The sequence below is a fragment of the Eptatretus burgeri genome, chromosome 1 (assembly GCF_056783735.1).
Source record: "Eptatretus burgeri isolate ZD-2024b chromosome 1, Ebu_testis_v1, whole genome shotgun sequence".
Classification (NCBI taxonomy): Eukaryota; Metazoa; Chordata; class Myxini; order Myxiniformes; family Myxinidae; genus Eptatretus; species Eptatretus burgeri.
In genome coordinates, this window is record NC_140961.1 from 49,270,351 (window position 1) to 49,294,369 (window position 24,019).

Consider the following 24,019-nt stretch of genomic DNA (forward strand, 5'->3'; position numbering starts at 1 on the left):
ACGGACTTATCGGCATAACTGAACTAAGGACCGATATGGTGTTCTACGAATTTCCACAGCCGTAACACTCTATAAAGCTCTTTCTAACCACTGACTGACTGACTGATATTGAAGATCGGTAACTTCCGGGTGGAGTAGAAAGCTGAATTTTTGTCAATGGACATCGGAGCCGTTGCACCAGAAAAATTCACAGAATCGTCGGACAACCTCCATAAATGAAAATATAAATAAATGAAAAAAATGCAGGTGAGTGACCCAAGACAATGGGGAAGCATGGTAATTTTGTGTGCACACATCGAAGCGGATATACCAGGAAAAAAAATCACAGAACCATCGGAAAGTATCCCAAAATGAAAAAAATAAATGAAAATAAATGACTAGAAAAATAAAGGCAGCTGAGCAACCCATTCTGCAGCTGTCGAAGTAATATAAATTGCATAGGAAGACTCTGATTCAGTAGAGGATGGTTATTAAAATAATTCAGTGGGATACATTCCCAATTAGAAGTTACAGGTGTATGGGAAAAAGCAATTATGCCCATCCAACCTGTGCCATGTTCATGTAAAGATGACAATATGTTCACTTCAACCCGTGAGAACATAAATAACACATCACTAATGACATTTACACCAACAACACAAAAAGGATGGACAGCAACGAATTGTGTCCACACAACATGCTTCTGCAATAGACATTTAAAAAACGTAATCATTCTTAAACCTGGGCATGGTCCCCATATTTATACATCCGAAAATGTGATGTGCTTTCTCAATAACTGTCTGGTGCATGTATCTTCTAAGATAACTGTGAAACAAATAAATGATCTGCTGTGCATTTCAGCTGTACACACCTCCCATGATCACGTTGTTTCTCTTTAGATGGTTGGGAGAGCTTTTGCTGATTCTCGCATTGGAGGCTCCAGAGAGGTGAAGACATTTTATGTTCTCAAATGAACATTCACAGTTTTAATGCTTTATCACTTTCTGATGAGAAATTTCCTTTGGCTGTAGTGCGCAAACAGCGTGTCCCAGGCGTTTGCTGAGGTGGACAACATGATTGAGAGAAATGAGTTTCATGCACTGAAGGAAACCTTTGATTGGTGCATCTACACCGATAATCAGGATGATCTTGCGAGCTTCGTGATGAACCTTGCCACGCCGTTTATCACAGCGGCTACATACAACAATGAGGGCAGAGATAGTACTGTGGCAGAGCTATGTGAAGTTATGACTAACAGCAGTCAGGGAAACAGCTACCAGCGACTTGCTGCCATTATGAAGGTGGGGATCTTTTGGTTGTGTATGATTTGTGTTCTTTGTTCATTTTTTGTTCAAGGACAACCATGCAAAGCAATGTGATTGCAAACCAGCAATCACTCTTTGGTTTTCAGTTCCGGCACTATCTTTTTTTTAACGAGTGTTTTACAGTTTGTTTTGTTTCAGAAATGTTTCATATGATCATTTGTAATATAGTTGGTCATTGAAGTGAGTCTCTTCGAGTCCCTTTAATGCAGCTCCTCAACAACCACAATGCTGTGCCACCATATATGCTCTCCACGAGCTTCTGATGCAACGGAAGATAACTTGCTTTCAATGCTTTTATCAATTAAAGGGGCCCAATTTTGGCATTTGCTCAACAAGTAATGATTTATTGAAATTGGACTTCAAATATTCTGTATGCATTTTTGAAATTACTGTACCTTCTGTAGTGTGGAGATGACCTTATAGAAATCTGAGGCAGAGATCTCCCCAGAGCATCATGTTGACACCAGCATACTTGTTTTTTTTGTGCCAGTTGGACATTGTTTCATGGGTTATGTTGAGGTTACAACATTTAGATGTTTTATAACGTTTACTGTTTTTTTGAAGTGCTCTGCTGATTAATGACAAATCTGTGACCTGACCCTGAACGCTGACTCGCAGGATAACCTTGCTGTTTTGCGTTGGAGAAATCCGAGTAAAGATTAATCGATGCCCATCCACGTAGTCAATAAGTAAATAAAAACAAGTTTGAACTTTTACTGATCATGTGTTGCAGCTCAAGTTCAATGCAAAATTACTTTTTGGGGGTTTAAACATTACAATGGAGATTTGAATATTTTTCACAAAACTTAATTTTTTTTGTTTGTTTGGTGTTGTGCATGATTTTTATTTCTGCAGACTCACCTTCCATCACAACTGCCGTGCATGATGAACAATGCTAACGCAGACATGTTCCTCTACAATAACCATAACAGTGACCTTCGAGCTTGGCTCTACCAAAAGTGCTCGCAGCTCGGATTTTGTACGTAAACAGGAACGGTGGATGTTCTTACTTTATGCTTGTGTGTGAAAATGTTTTTGTTTGCTTGTGCATCAGATTGCAAATCTTTACATATTCACCACTTTTTTGTCGAGGTTAAATATGAGAGAGTACAGTTTTTAATTTCCTGTAGGATTATTTTAAGCACCAAATGCTTTGTTCCACAACTTCCAAAAGTGGTTTTCCAATATTATCTCTCCTACATGCTTATATAATTGCCTTGAAAGAGTGTCCTTTACTCCTGTTGTAGTTTACGGATATGAAAGATGTGATGCATGTTTAACAGTAAGTTCTCTCGATAATGGCGTGTGTGTGTGTGTGTGTGTGTGTGTGTGTGTGTGTGTGTGTGTGTGTGTGTGTGTGTGTGTGTGTGTGTGTGTGTGTGTGTGTGTGTGTGTGTGTGTGTGTGTGTGTGTGTGCGTGTTTGACTTGTATGCACTCCTAAACCGCTGGACAGAATAAGTTAAAAAATTTGTGGTTGTACTTGTGGTTTGCCCAAGGTTTCAGGCATTACGAAAAATTAATCGTCGTTGAGTTCGAGAGTGGAGGGTAGACACACATTCTCCATGTAATGTGTATTTTCACACCACTCTCAGTAGGGGAGTGTTACCAGTCACAGCTCATTCTAAAATACTTCAATTCCATGTTATAGTATCATGAAAACTATAGTCATCATAGATCTGGGGAGAATGTGTTGAAAAATATGTCTGTTTGTTTGTGGGACGAAATGAGGTGAAACTTGGTGGTTGTACGCGGGGTGTGCATGGAAAGGTTCTGCTACGCCAACTTATGCTATCACTTTTACATGAAAGTGAGGAATTATCATAAGAAAATGTAACACATCATTGATGTGGGTCAATTATCATGTGTTAATGCATTCCTACACCGCAGGACAGAATAATTTGAAACGAGACGTTATCACGAAGAAAATAAACCAAAATTCCCGAAGTTGTACAAATCATTCGAAAATCACCAGTTGTCTTTCTTATTGTATAATTAAAACAACAATCATCAACACAAAGGTTGTTAATCACAAGTTATATATTGCCTGAGACTGACTCTGCTCTTCCTGATGATTTCAGAATTGGTTGTGTTTAATTTTCCTTTGTTTCTTGGATATGCCTTTTATGTAAAAATTGATTATAACGCCAACAGTAAATACACATCGTTGCCAACTCTACCACTTTTGGTGGTAGTCTACCTCTTTTTGTATACTTGAACAGCCTTCCAATTTTATTGCCCAATAGTAACGAAAAATACTGCTTTCACAAAATAATATGTCTCAAACTTTTTGATAGGTTTCCGTGTTGTGACAAGGTTTCTCTTGATGCTACGTGAAAACATAGGGGCAATACCCCTGGACGCTCACCTGGTAGCGGCTGGATAAGATAACCAGGGAACCCACTGATAGGCATGGATGACCCACAAAATATGTAATGGAGAAGAAAGTAAATACATATGGATGTTTTTTCTTTTTTTTCATGCCGTGAACAAACCTTGGTACATCACGGGTGATAAAGGTTGTCGTCAAGTTTTATCGAAATTGTGTGTGTGGTTTCAGAGAAGAAAGCAAAAACATATTTTGAGGGGCAACCACCCCCCCCCCCTAATATCCCCTTAGATCCTGATTATTTTACTGTTGTGAACAAACTTTACTACATCATGGGTGATGAAGGTGGTAGTCCAGTTTCATTGGAATTGTGTGAGTAGTTTGAGAAGAAAGAAAGCAAATACCACCTTTGGAGGGCAACCCCTCCAGGGAGGGCAACCTCAGACGCGTTTTATTAATTTTATTTTTTTAATGGTGTGAACAATCTTTGGTACACCATGGGTGATGAAGGTTGTGGTCACATTTCATCAAAATTGTGTTTGTAGTTTCAGAGAAGAAAAAAACAAATACATATTTTGAGGGGCAGCCCCCCCCCCCTTACACCCCTTTAGACCCCAATTTTTCTAATGTCATGAACAAACTTTGGTTCATCATGGAGGTTGAAGGTTGTGGTGAAGTTCCATCGGAATTGTGTGTGTAGTTTCTGAGAGGAAAGCAAATATCTCTTGGGGAGGGGGGGGATTGCCCCCCCCATAAATTCCTCCATTTACCCCCTCAGACCCTGATTATTATTATTGTTTTTTTATATATTTATTTCCTTGTTTTTTTATTAGAACTTTTTTTTTAATGCCATGAACAAACTTTGGTAGGTCACGGGTGATGAAGGTTGTGGTTAAGTTTATTCAGAATTGCATGTGTAGTTTCTGAGAAGAAAGCAAATACCTATGTTGGGGGCAACCCCCATAGACCCCTAAGGGGCCCCCTAATGAACAAACTTTGGTACATACATGGTGATGAATGTTGTGGTAAAGTTTCATTGAAATAATATGTGTAGTTTCAGAGAAGAAGTTGAAAGTATTTGTGGACGAACGGACTGACTGACGGATGGATGAGGCACCATCCCATAAGCTCCACGATTTGTGAGCATGTGAGCAAAAAAATCATATCTGTAATCTCATTGCATTTGATTGGCGACAACTAATATTCAAAGTACACGGCAGGAAATGACAAATGCTGCCCCATTTACCAGCATTATTGAGCTGCGAAACATGGGATGTTTCTCATTGGTTAACTAACATGATGAAACTCAGCAATACATTGTACCATTGAGAACCACGCCCGTGCTGTTAGCCGTATGCATGAGTTGCATGCACACACATTCACAATATCGCTTCGTCGCTCAGCCACGAGGTAATTGCAGTGGATCTATCTAAATCTAGACTATAGAGTAGGGTGGCATGGTCCAGTCTATGTTTATCTTTAAATTTGAGCTTACATTTTACTCATGACAACATATTGTTATGGAACCGGAGTTCAGGATTCATCACGAAAGGGACTTCTTGGCCCCTTCCCGGTCCTCCGGCCATGTCAGCTGCCGTACCGTGGATAAGTCTGTGGCCCGTTGGGTTGTCAAGCAACTATGGACACCGATTTGATACCACCAAACCTGGCAGGATTGCTACTCTAAAACTTATTACTTTTCTGGTGGTTTGGCAATGCCAATCGAGGTACATACACACCTGTCTCTCTATAACATTGGGTTGAACAGAACCATAAGTACGCACTGGCTAATTGTGGAGCCAATCAATGGGGTAGAACTTCCCGTCTATCTCGTCTTGCACACGAAGCCAAGCCAATGGAGGAAAGGATGAAGCAAGCATGTTGGAAATGGTTAACAGTTAAACAACCACATTTATTTACAAACATAACCAAGCAATCAATGTAATCAGTGGCATGTATTTACAAGCACATGAAACAATTAAGTGAGGCGCAAGTAGAACATATTCTAATCCTTAGCACTTATTCCACTTCGACAGTCTTATTCATATACACACGACAAGGTGCCAACAAAATCGTTCCGAGATTACCATGAATTAGGGGTTATTGGAGAAAGAAAGACAAGATTGTGCAAGTCAGTAATGGAGCTATTATTACGCGCCAAGGACCCCATGGTGCTCCCATTCTTGGGCATTGGCCCCCTGCTCATCTCGCCACAATGCAGTTCGCCCAGCACAGTTCATCTTGGCTCCAGTGCATCATGTCCTGGCAGGCAATTCCTTGTGGTACAAACAGGGTAGGCAGCTTTCTTATAGTCTGGTCCTCACCATGTTCCAACAGCAGTTAACATCTCTCGGGTCTGATCTTTTCAAGCTTCCCAGGCCAGGCGGAGACACGATAGGGCAGCGGTTGTGTGGGATGGAGTTACCAGGAGCAAAGGCCATGCTGAGCCCTTTGACCCAGTGTGGCGCATCTCCATTGGCTGTAACTCACAACTGCCTCCAAGGAGAGTGTGATCAACTACACCTACAACTCCCAAGGAGTTGCACTCTAAATCGCAGTCTCTTGATCTTTGCCATTGGTCGGCCTTTTCTGTCCCTCCATTGCGCTGCTGTTGACATTGCGCTTCCCTTTCCATGCTTCCATTGGGCTGGGGTTTTGTGTGGAATGTGTGTTGTGCTGTGTAAAAGGTACAGTGTTAAGGAAGGATGGGAGAAAAGGATGAATTTGAAGGAATTTATTGATGATATTGCTTTAAATGATAAAGGGTTCTGTAACTGGTATGGGGTGTGAAAAGCAATGATGAGGTGGCACGGTGAATAGCGGTTCATGAGTGAAATGACGAGTAATGCAAACGGACTATGTAATGGGTTGTTGGATTAGAAGATTTATAGATGGACCGAAAGATGGATTGATGGATTGGAAGATGGATAGAGAGATATATTTAAAGTGGGAGAATTATTAGAAGGGGAAAGCCGAGCTCAACCCACAAAAAAACATTTGTCCCCCATCCCCTATACAAAGGGCAGCAAATATATATAACTACAAAGACTACTGAAATAACTAATTCTGGGATATCCTACACGTTCACGGATGTTCTCCCTCGGGGTCCATTTCCAAAACCGTCAATATTTTTTCAAAATCGACAAGCTTGACTTTCTTGTGCCTTTAATCATTCGGTTAACAGTCTCAGTCTGGAGCCATCTTGGTTATGCAATGCAGAGAAAGCACTCTGTAATGCAAGTATGTATGCATTTCCTACAAGTATGGTAACCAAGTCACAGGACTGTTCTTCCTCAGTACCATTGCATTAAAGTTTGAGCTCCTTGTTGTTAGACAAACATCAGTGACTGAAGATTTTTTTAATACAATTATTTCCTTCTGTCTTTTGTTTCAGTTCAAGAATGTAACAGGACTTTGGATTGTCCGTTCTCCAAGCTGTTGACCCTTGATGTTAATATGCGACCCTGCGAAGTCTTTGGTCTGAATAAGGAGCAGCTAAAAGCTGGTATCAAGGAAATCAACATGGAATTTGGAGGAAAGAATCCTTCGGCCTCAAGAATTATCTTCGTCAATGGTAAGTTGAGACACAACAGCTATCATGGTTATCACCCATCATCGTGGTTGACCTTCATAGACAAAGCCAACCATTCACATCTGATATCCGAATGACCTGGGAACTTGAAATTTTAGCTGTGTGGGAGCTGCTGAATCAGACAACAGCCACACTTTGAGACATTAAGCAGTGCAACCTGATGTAATAGTGTTCAAGAAGAACAGACCACCTCTGACCCACAGTTTAGGCAAGAATATGGAATTCTACTGGGGTGCCGATGATAACTCGCCTCATCTTCGTGAAAGACGCCTTGGGATCTTTAACGTCCAATAATAGGCATGGGCAGATGGGTCATCTGGCTTAACTTCACCCTTAAAGGCCCAGTCACACCTTGCCGTTTTAGCCAGCAATGCCAACGTATCAAAATGTATATAAAATGCTGGCTTACGCTGAACTTTTGATGTTTTTTTTTTAAGATTCGGACGAATTCATAACGAGTTGTTCGTATGCATAACATATTAGTAATGGACACAGAACGTTTCGTTATCTTATAGATAACTTATACCAACGAATGCTTAGCCAGTTGTCGGCATTCACAACCTCTGCCCAACGATAGTCTAACTTATGCATAGCGCACTGCACATATCGCCGATGGTCACATGGCGTAGCCTATTAAAAGGCTGCCGCACAATTATTCAAATCATAACCGCCGGAGAAATGGAAGTTTCAACATCACAGTCATACATTGGCGATCTTGCCAGCATATGCCGACCTCTGAAAAATGCATCAAAAACGCTGGCGCACATCGAATACGGTATGGGTAAGTTTAGTATACGTGAATAGAACGCTAAAGTACACTATCCTACGTCGTAAGTGGAGTACGTCTTGAAATTTTAAACGTGTTAAAAATTTTACGACGTACTTGCCGTATGCCTCACACGCGATGGGAATAAGTTGTTCGCATGATATGCGATTGTTGGCACACGTCGACAAAAGTTACTTGTAAGTTACTCATAAGTCGAAACACGTCGAGGTAATATTTAGCGTCAGTGTTCCAGACTCCCTGTTTTTTTTTGGTTTTTTTTCTTCGGTATGACGGTGATGTTGACACTTCAATTTCTAGTGCGGTTATAATATAATATAATTCATAGGATGCCGCTCAACGATTTAAATCATAACCGCACTAGAAATTGAAATGTCAACATCACCGTCATACCAAAGAAAAAATAAAAATAAAAAAACAGGGAGTCTGGAACACTGACACCCATTAAATTGACGCGTTTCGACTTATGAGTAACGTACAAGTAACGTGTGTGGATGTATGTCAACGATCGCGTAACGTGCCTGCAACACGTTACTCATAGGTTAGAAATAAGTTTCGGGTACGCTAAACATTACCTCGAGGTGTTTCGACTAATGATTAACTTACAAGTGACGTGTGTCAATGATCGCATAACGTGCCTACAACTTATGGCCAGCGTATAGGAACTTATGAGTCATACGCTGGCATAAGTCGTAAAATTTCAAGCATGCTAAAATTTGAGGACAACCGCAAAGTACACCGATGAAAGCCAGCGTACTACGACGTATGGCAGTGTTTTTCAGCGTGCTCTCAATGTTTCCAAAACTTACCCATAACGTATTCGACGTGTGCCAGCGTTTTAGACAATTTTTTCAAAAATCGACATAAGCTGGCTAAAACGTCAAGGTGTGACTGGGCCTTAAGGATGGCACGCACATTAATGTATCAACCTGCATGCAAAACACCAAGGTGGACAGTTTTAATGGACTTTTAACAAACGGAGCTTAAAAAGTGTGAGCTGAGATTTTGGGAATGACCCTTTGTCAGAGCAAAATAACGGTTTATCATTTAAAATTGGGCCAAGATTCAAATCCCAGTCTAGATTGTACAGAAGCAAGTGTGCATACCACTAGGCTATACTGTCAGCCCTCATGGTTATTACCTCTGCCCACCGAAGGTAGACAGAGGTTGTTTTCACCCCTGTCTGCTTGTGTATTTGTTTGTTTGTGTGCAGGATATCTCAAAAAGTTGTGAATTCAGATCCTGCCTATCTGTGGGATATGAAACATAAACTAATCAGCCTGGCAGAGATATGTGCTCTACCAAATGCCCTTCTAGTTACTCTATATTGTCGTGTCCGGGGGGTTTAACCCCTACCTGGACGGATGGCCAAACGTCTCCCTTGGAGACCTACAGCCGAGACTCTCAGAGATTAATGCGCGTGCATTGGAAAACAGTTAAGCGCTACACCAAGACAGCACAAATACACGGATACAAGCAAATTAAATAAAATAAATAATAATTTTGATAAAACAGAAAACCAACAATTATAATGAAAACGAATCAAGATGTGAGGTAACCTAAATGAAGTTATAATTGAGGCGCCTCCACATAGACTTAGATACACACAAGGGGCAGATTAAACAAAGAGAAATAATCCCTCCTTTATTTTTGGCACTTAGCTGTATGCCAGAGATAGTGTTGAGGGAGCTTTTGAATCGAGGAGCTTCGTGAACGTGCCCAAAAGAATGGCGCCAGGTTTCCCTCTCGCAGCGGGAAGAACGTACGTCAGGCAATTTGTGAGCGGTAATTAACACCAAGGCTCAGAGACTCCGTGCAGATTCATTTCACGAGCTAATATGCCGACTATTCCTCTTTTGCACCCGGTCTGTTCACCACGATGGCCCACACGACGAAACGATTTCTGGGGCCCTGTGATGAGGCCACGTAGCACGCTCTTCTTCCCTCCTTAGAAATGTACACACTTCACGGCTCAACCAAACCATCAACGACAAACATCCTGCTCAGCACGCGAGCCAATTCACACAGCACGAACACGAGAATTGTGCAGCTTTCGTCATGCCGAGAGCAAAAGCGAGATCCTCCGTGTCCTCCGACTAACATCCTCTTGAAACTAGTCATTCCTCCCTCGGTTATTACTCTGCCTCTCCTACTCTTCTTCTTCGACGTCACGCCGAACCAAAACTCCTCCTCCGGGGCGTGGCCTGCTCGCACGATATCCGGGAAGGCGGGGGCCTCTGCCCGCTTGTAGTTGTTTTCGGGACGTGTTCCCCACCTTTTTGTTGACCTTGGAATACAAAAACAGAGGGAACGTTCACAGGGGGGGCAACAAATACTGGGGCAATTGGTCTTGGACCCTACCTAATTAACGCAGCACCACCCCCATGTGGCGACACGTAACACTTACACTCACAGTCTCCCTACTTAGTTACATTGAGATGTCTCCAACATGTCCACAGGCCAAGCAACTCTACACAATCCTATCTCTCCTATGAAATCCCTTCATCTACCCCGACAAACAAAACAATATATTCACTCTGCATTGGTCAAGTCTAATGTGTCCAAGTACGGAGAGTCTTTGCAGCGCTTTTTTGTGTGTATACATACTAAGGCTTGTGGAAGAGCTAAACACAAAACAGATCAGGACACATCAGAAGAAAAGTGGGAAATACCAACAGCAGGGCCGAGGGAGAAAATAGACGGAGACGGACAAACAAGGGATGTGGATAATGATGAGGGGTAGGAGAGAACTCAAGGGGTGGACAGATGGATTCAGAAGTTAAATTTTGGGAGAGCATGGGGGTTGGGCAGGGGGGATGGTGGTTTAATGGGTTTGGAAAAGATCATGGTTTTGGATGGGGATTATTTTTAGATGGAGGGGAGTAGTTGTAGTTGTCTTGAAGACCTGAAGGGAAGAAAGAGATATTAAGAAAATGTTGAAGTTGGTTCTACAGGTGGGGGAAAAAAAGGAGGAACAAATTAGTAGAGGTGAGCAGTTGTTCTGGATTTAAGCATTTTTTTCACATTTTCACATTGGACTGCAATGGAATGTTGGACTGAAAGTGGCCTACAGATACCTATGGGGGGGGGGGGACAAAGCATGGAGAAGGCAGAAGGTACAAGGCCAGAAGGGAGGCAGCAGAAGACAGAGACCACCAGCCTATCTCTGATGGTGAAGTGATAAGCCCATAGACTCGGCTTACAATTATCTTGAAAGCCTTGCTTTACATGGAATCAAGCTGAGCAAGGTGTGAGGCAGGGGCACCAGCCCAGAGGGGAGAGCAGTACTCCATCAAGCTGCAGCTGAATGTGTTGAATATGGAAAGGAGTTCAGGTGTGCCAAGGAAGGACTTTGCACGATGGAGGATGCCCAGTCGGTAACTGGCTTTGGAGGACAACTTTGAAATGTGGGTTATCCAAGAAAGATCATGGCTTAGAGTGAGACCCAAGAGTTTGAGTGACTGAACTTCCTTGAGAGTTTTGCTGAAAAGTAGATGGGAGGGTTTATAGTGCGGTCCTTTCAGAGAGAGGGAGAGGGTGCACAAGTGCGAGTGTGTAGGATTTCTCAGGAGTTAAAAGACATATTCCAAGTGCTTGACCAGTTTGTGATTTTTTATTTTTTTATTTGAAGAAAGGGAAGAGACTATTGCCTGTTTGTCTGAAGGATGAGGAATGTCATGGCAAGAGGGTGGAGTCGTCAGCAAATAAATAAAGAGGACTTTCCAGAGAGTATGATAAATCAATGATGAAGATGAAGATGAGGAATATGATGGGCCTGGAACACTGCATTGGGGCACTCCAGTCTTTACAGAGGGAGGAGAAGAAAGTATTCCATTGAGAGCCACACATTGGCTATGAGAATGGAGGAAGTCAGGAAGCCATGTGTGGAGTTGGCCTTGGATTCCATAGGCAGACACTTTGGAGAGCATGGCGGGATACTCGACTGTATTAAAAGCATGAGATATGTCCAGAGAGATGGCTGTGATCTCATGTCTAATATTAAGGGCCTCCATCCATTGTTAGGTGAGTCGAAACAAATAGATATGCATTTGAGGTAAGTGACAAATAGAGAAACTTAAAATTGAGGAGAGAAATAGAGGGAAATGATAGGTGGGGTAAAGGGAGGGGTGGAAGGGTAGTGTGGGGAGAGAAGGGAAAGAAGTTTGGGAAAAGATGTAAGAGAAAGGAAGGCATATATATGGAGCATCTCAGAGGGGTAGGTTTGGGGGAAGGGAGGTCAAAAATTCTGCTGTGTTTACTTACGTAATAAATAGATACCCCCTTAATGGTTGTGATGGTAGGATATGATTGCTGCAGTAGAAAAACAGGAGGCCAAGAAACATGCCATTCAGCAACCAGACATGAGGACCCTTGTGAGATTGTTAAAGTGAAGGAGAGGTGTGAGTTGAGACAAGATATCGTGATTCTCACTTTGAAAACCTGTAGAAAAGAGTCGTGATGTGTAAAGGAAAAAAATACCTGAAACTGGCAGATAACTAACCTGTGATGAATTAAAGTTTGGCCTTGCACATCTCCAAGAAATAAAGTGGATATTTTCTTAAACAAAAAGAGTGTAGTATTAAAAGAGGTGTTCAAATTGCCGTTTTGGTATTTTCGGTGCTTTACACAAAAAATGAGGTTATATTAGTCAAACCTACACCTGTGAGTTGGAAAAAATTGGAATTCTTGTTGGTAGAAAAGTTTGGTTGCACAATGTCTGTAAAAATGAGATGTGCGTTCAATGAGCTGCTTCGGTCAGAATATCACATCACATCAAAAGGTGCCATTCAGCAGATGGGATTAGAGAACTGCCATAACCACATTCCTATTTTCTGTGGTGTATCACTGTGTTTGAGTTGGTATTTGATTTCACAAAATTTGGGGGGAAAAGGGGTGTTCAGGGAAAGAAGAACATGCAACAATTTTTAGATCCTCATGGAGGATCTCTAAGTCTTACTCACATTGTTGTTCTTATGGACTTTTTTGTTTCACAGCCTACAGTTTTCATCGAAACTTCCTGAAACTTGGCGCATACATGTAAAAATACCCTGCGCAGACAGTAACGATCTCCGATTTTGAAAATTCCTCCTCGAAAAAAAGTTATGACATCAAAATATCTCCGCTAATGGAAATCGCCTAAAAAATTATCTCCGAAACTGGGCAAGCTTTTTGTATTCTGTTTGCGGGAATCGAACAGGGCATTGGCAGAGATAAATTACTGCACATATGATACATCATTATGATGTCATATCAATTTTTATGGTGTCATTCCGATTTTTTGACATTTTTAGATCCTCGTGGAGGATCTCTTAGTCTTACTCACGTTGTTGTTCTTCATCTTCTTCTTGTGGACTTTTTTGTTTCACAGCCTACAGTTTTCATCGAAACTTCCTGAAACTTGGCATATATATGTAAAAATACTCTGCGCAGACAGTAACCATCTCCGATTTTGAAAATTCCTCCTAGAAAAAAAAGTTATGATGTCAAAATATCTCCGCTAATGGAAATCGCCTAAAAAATTATCTCCGAAACTAGGCAAGCTTTTTGAATTCTGTTTGCGGGAATCGAACGGGGCATTAGCAAAGATAAATTACCGCACATATCATACATCACTATGACATCATATCAATTTTTATGACGTCATTCCTATTTGTCTTCCATGTCTTCTTTTTGTTTTCTTCTTCAAAACGGACAACATTTGCTGTTGCATTATTCACTTTTTTTGAAAAACAAAAAACAAAAGAATTAGGAGTACAACCTTTTAGAAAGGCATTTTATCAATGGGATGTTGAACAAGAGTCCCATGCTCATCATCCTCATATTATGCGTTTACCTGAGTGGGGTTAAACCTATCTACACTTCACCTGACAGTGAATCACACGGCATTACTCAATCTCTCAAGAAAATTCAATCTTTGTGAAAAATCAAAATGCATTCACACTGTTTGGGGTCAGATGTTTTCCACTATATTTTTGTGTCATGAGCCTATCAGATCAGCAATGTCGAGGTGATATTGACATCATTGTTTGCACAATTTTTCGCCAGTCACGTGACTGGTTTTCGAACTGGATCCTTGTTTTCGAATCCCATGCTCAGCTCTCGTCATATTATTCTGCACCGATCTCCTATGGCGTTCCATTGTCTATGCTCCATTTTGTGGCCCCATAGGCTTCGTGGTGACTTTCTCTTTTGCCATCAGCTATTCTGAACTTCCTCTGACTTTATTTGGGGGGGGGGGATTCATTTAAGCAAAATGTGTCCTTTTTCGGATCCCAAATGCCGCCATCTTGGTGGTCCAAATTATCTCCATTTGTAAACATGTTATTTTCTGTTGTTGTTGCTGCTGGTGTTCAAGCTCTGCATTTTTTTTTTCTCCACATGATTAAGGCTGATGAAAGAGCTTCCTGGACTTTTTGTTCTTCAGCTCTTTGATAAACGAGTGATATGGGTATATTTTCTCTCTTTCATGGGAGAATGCAGGATAGGAGTGTGATAGTGGTGGTTGGGGGGTGGGGGGGTGGGGAATATGGAGGTACACCATCACCACTTCAACCAGAGAAGAAGAGATTAAGTAGTGGCCGATGCTTTTAGAGCACTGATGTATTCTCGAAGATGAAGGGGAAGATTAGGTATTAAAACAATAAAATTACAATAAAGCAGGGGTGCTTTTGTATCGTGTCGAGGCTTGTAGAGATGGTATGTTAAGAGAAAACAAAACAAAACACAAGAATATCAAAAGTTTAAAATGAAACTTAGAAAATGAGAAGGAATAGGGGGAGGGAGAGTTTAAACATTTATATTCCTCTTCTGATGTACCATCATCTGTTGCAGAGTGTCAGTGTTACCGAAGCAGGTTCTTGGCAAGAGTTATACTGGGTGGTTTGTCATCCCTCTCCCAGCAGTAGTTAGCGCAGGAATTTGCAATTTGTTCATGGTGCCGGCGATAGCTTGCCACTCTTCATGAAGGACACCATGCGATCGTTAATGTGCACCAACTAATACCGGCTGATAGGACGCCCAGTTTAACGTCCATCAAAGGGGCGGCACACACATTGCGAAATAACCCTGCCTGTGAAACACTGGTATGGCAGTGTATATCAGGGTTGGGATTCAAATTCAGGATAGACAGTTTAGAGGCGAGTGTCCGTATCTCTCGGCCATCCCGTCAGAGGATGGTGTACACACATACATTCTGGCAGGAGAGCTATTGAGGACTGTCCTAAAATGAGTCTGCAACAGTTTCCTTTTTTTTCACCTGTTGTTGCTGTTCTAGGGTGAGCACTTATTGGAGAATCTGCGGTTTCATGCTACATCTTGTTGTCAAGCTTGTGTACTGCTTGTCTTGATGGAAAAATAACACTTAGAAAGTGATTCTCAAATGCTGTAGAAACTTCGCTGTAATTCTTTCCAATTTTCCACCACAACTTCAAAATATGAATTGTTTGCTCCTTATTTAAACACTACTCCATCCTCTCGAGTAGCACTTTACTCACCTGTAATGAGAACAATATCATTCAAATTGTTTGTCCAAAAAATTAGGTTGGGTAAATGAACTCGATATGAGAACAGAATTCTCGGTAAACTAACTTTTGAAACACCCTGTAGTATATAGATAGGTATGGGAAGAGGGCAGGAAGGGGAGGTACAGAAAGGAAGTGGGTAGGGAAAAATAAATGAGGAAGGAGAAAGGGAGGAAGAGTGTGAGAGGGGGATAGGGAGTTGATAATTTCAGTAATTCTTTCTATGATCTGTGGTTCTATACAATGTACAAGTGACGTGTCTCTTAGGTAAGTTGCCATCTTTTCAATTAAAATGGCCTGGAAGCTGAGGTTTTTAATTTGACACCTTTGAATTCATGTAGAATATGTTACTATTAATGTTGGAATGATCTGGATGAGTTTATTCACATTTCTATCTTGGACGTGGTTCCGTTATTGCAGGAGATGTCGATCCCTGGCATGTCCTCAGTGTGACCCATGAGATTTCACCTTGGCTGCCCAGCATCATGATCCCTGCTTCTGCCCATGGTGTAGACCTGAACCCCAGCAATAGAAATGACCCACGAGTCCTTACTCTTGCTCGAAGGGTGTGTCTGGTTTTCTTTAGTTCAAAACGTTTTGGAGAAATATCTTTTCTTTGTGTGCTTGTCGTATTCGTGTTTTCATTGTGTATGTCCGCAGTGTACCATGTATGGATAAACAGCGTACAGAAACACAAGTGCAATACCAGAAAGGGCAACATTAAAGCAATCTTGAATACTGAGCTTTACAATTGCACTTCTATGCTATGATTGCAGATCACTTTCTTTAGTTTAACTGCCATCTTACTATATGTGCAGTCATCTCATATATGCTTTACTGCATTAACAACCTCCCACATATGATAACCTGGTAACTTGAGCCAATATTCCCATTGTAGCAATCTGAAAGTGTCACATTATTCACTGATAACAAGGCACTCACCCCAAATCTGCTGACGTCTTCCTCCAGAAAACCAAGACAATACTGCAGGAATGGCTACAGCAACTCTCCTGTTCAATGTGGTGACTTCACAGCGATGGAGCGGCTGCCTGAGCTTGAAGAAAGCTTGCTTTTCACTTGCTATATCATAATCGCTCATCCATTATGCATTTTACCCAATATATTGCAGTATGTTTGATTCGTAGTTTTATCTAACCTCACATGTCGGAAGAGGCATTCCACTTAAAATGGCTTTCGGATCACAGCATGTAGTGGTGTCACAGCAGAACAGCCGTGTAGTCGATGAGAATTATTTTTGTGAGAGCTTTAGTTCAGAGAGAGGGTCATGGAGTGGTCCATGGTCTAATGGAGCCCTCAAACAGAAATGATAGGGGTGCAATGAGGAAACATTGTTGCAAATTTGCAGGTATACACTCACAATTGCATTGACTTTCGTAAAGGTAATGGACGTACATTTTGTCCAGTTGACAATGTTCTTAAAAATGTTTGCAAATAGATCCTTTGCCATACTCCTTTTAATTACCAGTACTTTTGGCTACTTCACTTTAATTTGGCTGGCAGGGCAGCTTATCTGGAGCTGTCCAGTCTGGGTTTGAATCCTAACCCAGCTATAAACTGTCACCCTCAAGGTGTTTTATCTGTAAGGTGATTCATCAATGTGTGTCGTCCCTCGGATGGACACTAAACTAGGTATCCCTTCTGCTAGCATTCGTTGGCGCATGTTAAAGATCCCATGGTTTCCTTTGCCAAGATGAGGCACCCTGAAAGCTACAGCGGGCACTGCGTCAGTGGCACAGCTGTGCTCCCAGCAACTTTTGCCAAACCGCAGCCACGTGCTGTTTATGAAAGAAGAAGAAAAAGCAAGTCTTGCCACAATTTTGTGGGAGGAGTTCGTCCCACTGTAAATACTCCTCCACACTGGCCCAGAAACACGTTCTTTCATATCATCTCTTGTCAGCAAGGTCTCATTATCACTTTCTTTTTCTTTACCTTGTTCCCTTAATTTCACCTTAAAACTAAAACAACCCAAATACCCATTATTCTTTGCTCACACACTTTCAGCTTCACTTTCAACCATCTGGCTGATTATTATATTCATTCTTTTAATTTCTTCTCATTTCTCCTGTGTCTTTCGAAAAGAGCCCAAGCTGTTTGTCATATCACGTGGCCAGTGATATATCCTTACTATCCATTATCTGGTTCTTGGAACGATGTTACACCTGTGATGACGGCCATTCATATAGTGAGTTAACAGATGTTTTCGTGGTAATTAGAGCCACCATGACAGAGCTTTAGATCCTGAAAGAGTTAATTTTCCCAAATCATGATTATATCACCCTTTGAAAATTGAATTTCAATAAAATCCCTTGTTATGCTTGGAGTTGTTAAAAAGTTACATTGAAGCACTATTTGTTTGTTGGTGGTTGTAGCTCTTAATATGGAATAGGCAAAGCCAAGAAGCGAACGCAGAATTCTTCTTACGTTCGCTTCTGACTTCACCTATTACCTCCACAACGACAACTACACCGCCTAGAACAGGATCTCATCTAAAAAAATTAATATTACCTCAACATTACCTTCACAACAACAACTACACCGCCGAGAACAGGATCTCATCTAAAAAAACATATTACCTCAACATTACCTTCACAATGACAACTACACTGCCTAGAACAGGATCTCATCTAAAAAAAATATATTACCTCAACATTTCCTTCACAACAACTACACCGCCGAGAACAGGATCTCATCGAAAAAAATATATTACCTCAACATTACCTTCACAACGACAACTACACCGCCTAGAACAGGATCTCATCTAAAAAATATATATATATATATATATATATATATATATATATATATATATATATATATATATATATATATATATTACCTCAACATTTCCTTCACAACAACTACACCACCTAGAACAGGATCTTGTGGTGTACTGGCATACGTGGGCAAGGCACAATGTGGGGAGCGTTGTGGAGGAGTGGTTTTGGTGGTCACGTGTCTGCAGGGGATATAGGGGTTCGCGCCGCTTGAGGAATCTTTAGTCTGCGGTCTGCAGTAGTGTGCATTCGGACGGGCAATAAACAGAGTTCGACAACCATCATGACTATCCGAGTCCTACGGCCCTCCGGACACTACACTGGCGATGAGTCTGTTTCGAATCGACGTGTGCAAGGTGCCTGGGTTGCATCGGTATTGACTTGGGGTCTTTGGCCGGAGCGATTGGATCGCTGGAGCGGGAAATCAGCGCAGCGCGCGGTTCGAGTTCGGCCACCTGGCGTGAAGCCCTGGGAAGCACGTCGCGAGTTTCGCGCGCCCGCACGCACTGTCTTCGGTGCGGGTCGAGTCCTGCAGCCAGACATCTCGCCGTCACCTGCCGTCAAGTGAACTGCAGGACGGCTCGAGGATGGCGGAAGGTCGGGGCATGGGGCACGGACGAGTGCCCGTCTTCATCGGAGACGACTTCGAGTTGTTTTCTGAACAATTGGGGTGCTATTTCCACGCGAATGATGTAGACGATGAGAGCAAACGCAAATCGATCTTGCTCGCCTCGCTATCAACGGAACATTACCGGCTACTAAGTGATTTGGTAGTGCCGGATAAGCCCAGTGATGACCGGCTGTCGTTTCAAGACGTGGTAGGGAAGATGAAAGCCCACATGGTGCCGGAGAAGTCATTGCAGCTGGCTCGGTACCAGTTCGATCACCTCGCGAAGGGTGCGGAGGAGCACGTCGCAGATTTCATGGCACGGATGAAGCATTCGGCCGTGGCTTGCAAGTTCACTGCAGAGGAGCCTCCAGCTCGACTCAGAGATCTCTTTATTTCTGGCCTCCAAGATGCAAAGATGGTGTCGGCGATTCTGCAAATGCGAAATGTCGATGTTGCATTCGACTCAGCGGTCGAGACTGCGTCAGCGGTCGAGACTGCGTCAGCTGTCGAGCAGACGCTCACAGATGTCCGCGCCATCGCCGGCCAGGACGTGATGGGGGGTTCCAGCTGGGGCATGCCGGGTGATCCCGGGGTCCACGCGATGACCCAGGTGCCCCAGGTCACGCGCACGTCTTTCGGTGCGAGCCGTGGGCTGTGCCGCAGCGTGGCCACGCGGGGAGCGAGATGGACACCCAGGGGTGCTGGGGATGTGGTGGACCGCACCTGCGGCGGGTGTGCCCATATAAGAACACCGTGTGTTTGCATTGTCACAAGGTGGGACATCTGAAGCGTGTGTGTCGAATGGCGGGGGCCGCCGTGAAGATCTTGGATAGCGAGGTGTGGGACGACCCCAGAGACCTGGGAAGCGGCCTGCAGCCAGGGCATAGCGAACCCGGCGGCCCAGAGCAGGAAATGCTACCAGTGTTGAGCCTGTTTTCAATTGGTCCGGAGGTGACAGGACCAATAACTGGAGGTCGAGGTGAATGGCGCACCGATCGTGTTTCAAGTTGACACCGGGGCTGCAGTGTCGGTCATGGGCGAGCGGGCTGCTCATGACCTTCGCGGTGTTCACCTGGTCAAGACGACCTTGTCGCTGTGCACGTACACCGGCGAAGCGATTGCACCACTTGCTGTGGCAGACGTCTCGGTGGTCTACCGAGGTCAAAGCGCCCTACTCTCATTATTTGTGGTACGAGGGGAGGGCCCGCCCTTTTGGGCCGGAACTGGCTGGCGCGCCTCAGACTGGACTGGATGGCGTCAGCTGGTGGCTTTGGACGGCCAGGCACGGGGGAGGGGGAGGAGGTTGCTGTCTCGGAGTTCGTGCCTCCAGGTGCACCTGTGCCTCCTTCGAGACCCGAGGGCGAGGTTCTGGCGGCAGGAGCCGCGATGATGCAATGTGGGCTGCCGTTCATTGCTTCCAGCGACGACGATATGCGGGTCTGGAGCAACGGGAGCCATGCCAGCGGCGACGGGCTCTCGCGCTCCGGCTACGCTCATGATACAGTGCACACCCGTGTCGTTCAAGCGATTTCAGCGGAGGATTGGAGCGAGCCGGTCGCGTTCAAGAAGTTCGTGGAACGCGACCATCGACAACAAGCAAGTCCTCGCAACGTCGTGACAACCAAGAGGCATGCACACGATGTGATTCATGAATTACTAATTGTTGTGGTGTATTTGATTCTCGCTACACTAGTGATTCGATTTAGCGTTGTTAAAACAAATGCCGACAGTTCGCGTGTGAGCATAATATGGTTGGCTGGGATCAATCGATGGGATGTCTGATATGATCGATGTGATGTGAAGAGCTTGGGGCGATTGTGGCGAATAAAGAGGTTTTTCCGATCTCCAGCTGTGGGGGCAGTCCACGGTTCGCTACCCTGTCATGTGTGGAGATTATGCTGGGAGGACGTGCTGTACGTGATGGGGAGGTTGCATTGGAGCAGACAATGTTTTTGTTGTTGTATGACACTGATATGTCTCCAGGCTACACTGACCATCCGTGTGGACGTGCATGGTTTTCTCGTTTGGGTTGGATGCGCGGTTTTGGTGTGGGACTCAGAGATCGGCTCGGAGTCGGGGCTGGTTCGCTGTTCAGCGTCACCCCCACCCCTGGTTTCGCCAAGGTCAGACGTGCTTGGCGCCCTGGAGCGCAAACCTCTGTTCTCGCCAAGGTCGGCCACAGTGGCGCCGCAGGGCTTGCAGGCTCAGGGTGTTTACCTGGTGCGGTCCTGTCTGAGGGAGATGTGCCAGCTTGTCGACTGGGGGCGTTTGATGGAGTTTGTTGGCCGGGGGCGCGGGAGGTCATCGCGACCTCGCCGGAAGGCGTGTAAGCATGAACCGCCTGGGGGCGCTTCTGCTGCGTAGTGATGCTGTGCTTCCAAACTTGCTTCTTGATATCTTTAACACGGTCAGGGTTTTTGTGGGTTCGTCGTGCAACTCAGTACTCGAGCACCGGTCCGCTGCTTTGAGATTCAACTCGCTCACATCGACGCGTTATATGGTGTGATGGAGATGGAGGGCTGAGTTATGGGCTGGATTAAACCAACGGCATTAGGGTTACAGGTAGCAGATGAAGCACGGTTCCTTTTGTGCCGTCTCGTCTGGGTTTTGATTCACGGCCACATGATTAGTGCCATTTTTGGCTCTGGTTGCTTTATGTGTTGTAGTGCCTATGCTTTTGATTATTGTCATTTTTGTTCCTCTTTGCTTTTGTATCATGGTATTCTGTGCCAATTATACTTATCATTATAATGGTCATTTTATAATCATATTTTTAGCAGGGAGGAATGTGGTGCACTGGCATACATGGGCGAGGCACAATGCGGGGAGCGTTGTGGAGGCATGGAGGAGTGGTTTGGGTGGTCACGTGTCTGCAGGGTATATAGGGGTTCATGCTGCTTGAGGCGTCTTTGTGTAGTCTGCAGTAGTGTGCATTCGGACGGGCAATAAACAGCGTTCGACAACCCTCACGACCATCCGAGTCCTCCGGCCCTCCGGACACTACAGATCTCATCTAAAAAAATAAATATTACCTCAACATTACCTTCACAATGACAACTACACCACCTCAAACAGGATCTCATCTAAAAATATATATATTACCTCAACATTACCTTCACAACGACAACTACACCGCCTAGAACAGGATCTCATCTAAAAAAATAAATATTACCTCAACATTACCTTCACAACGACAACTACACCGTCAAGAACAGGATCTCATCTAAAAAATAAATATTACCTCAACATTATCTTCACAACGCCAACTACACCGCCTAGAACAGGATCTCATCTAAAAAATAAATATTACCTCAACATTACCTTCACAACGCCAACTACACCGCCTAGAACAGGATCTCAACTAAAAAAAAATATATATATATATATATATATATATATATATATATATATATATATATATATATATATATATATATATATATATATATTACCTCAACATTACCTTCACAACGACAACTACACCGCCTAGAAGAGAATCTCATATAAAAAAAAATATATATATATATATATATATATATATATATATATATATATATTACCTCAACATTACCTTCACAACGACAACTACACTGCTAAGAACAGGATCTCATCTAAAAAAATTAATATTACCTCAACATTACCTTCACAACGACAACTACACCGCCTAGAACAGGATCTCATCTAAAAAAATATATATATATATATTACCTCAACATTACCTTCACAACGACAACTACACCGCCTAGAACAGAATCTCATCTAAAAAATATATATATATATATATATATATATATATATATATATATATATATATATATATATATATATATATATTACCTCAACATTACCTTCACAATGTCAACTACACTGCTAAGAACAGGATCTCATCTAAAAAAATTAATATTACCTCAACATTACCTTCACAACGACAACTACACCGCCTAGAACAGGATCTCATCTAAAAAATATATATATATATATATTACCTCAACATTACCTTCACAACGACAACTACACCGCCTAGAACAGAATCTCATCTAAAAAAAAATATATATATATATATATATATATATATATATATATATATATATATATATATATATTACCTCAACATTACCTTCACAACGACAACTACACCGCCTAGAACAGGATCTCATCTAAAAAAAAATACTAGAAGCGAACGTGGTATTCTTCTTCCATTCGCTTCTGACTTTACCTATAACTTGTTCACAACTGTATACGCAATTTCCGGTTACTTCGGCCTGGATTTGGGATCAGCGATCAAATAACGTAAATCACGATTAAAAAAAATTTTTTTGATGATGCGGGAGATATCTTTATTAAAATCAGTGGAGGAAATATACACCATGTCTGATATTATTTGGGTCTTTCATGTCTCCGACGATGCCTTTATCTCCCGGCATGCATCATTCCCCATGACAAAAACCGGAAACAAAAAAAAACCAGAAGCAAAAAAAATGGAAGCTTTCTTTGTTGTTGTTTTTGTTGTTTTTTGTTGTTGTTTTGTTGTTGTTTCCTATTGTCTAATGTGCACGCGTTAAGCATGAAGCTCACTACGTTCACTGTTAACATAATTGTAAAACCGAGAGAAGCTCTGTTAGGTTTGGTTTGGTGGAGGGAGAAGAGTAAGTAAGTGGGGTAGGGTGGAGTGGGGTGGGGGAGGAGTGTGGGTTGAGATAAATTCAACAACTACAACTGAAGACAATGTACAATGATAGGAGAAGAAAGTATAAGGGTATAGGGTAGGGGAGTGGGTGAAAGAGGATTCGAGAGAAGGGAAAGAAGTTTACAATTATATAATGGAGGGAAGGGGGTTGGGAGGTCAAAAAGTCGATACGCAGATACTATCAAATTTGCGTACCACATTTGTATGTATGTATGTTTGTTCATTTATTTATTCATTCATTTATTCATTCGTTTATTCTGTCATTCGTTCGTCTGCCCAAATGATTTTGCACATGATCAATAGGTCATGGCGAATCCGCAGTGTTAAATTGAACAATACCTCACGTTCATGGTCCGGCTGTAAACATGGGGAAACCCAAAAATTGCAGCGTACGTCACGT

The 24,019-nt window shown here is 42.8% G+C and overlaps 1 protein-coding gene across 1 annotated transcript in view; it reads left to right on the forward strand.

Annotated features, from left to right (window-relative positions):
• Positions 1-17,883, forward strand: part of LOC147034449 (thymus-specific serine protease-like) — a 63,848-nt gene extending 45,965 nt beyond the window's left edge. Inside the window, exons 7-12 of the mRNA XM_085883543.1 lie at positions 879-926; positions 1,011-1,280; positions 2,160-2,283; positions 7,026-7,205; positions 15,948-16,093; positions 16,497-17,883. Coding sequence (XP_085739669.1) covers positions 879-926; positions 1,011-1,280; positions 2,160-2,283; positions 7,026-7,205; positions 15,948-16,093; positions 16,497-16,553 — 825 coding nt within the window. The 3' untranslated portion in view covers positions 16,554-17,883. The remainder of the gene's footprint in view (positions 1-878; positions 927-1,010; positions 1,281-2,159; positions 2,284-7,025; positions 7,206-15,947; positions 16,094-16,496) is intronic.
• The last annotated feature ends 6,136 nt before the right edge of the window (positions 17,884-24,019 follow it).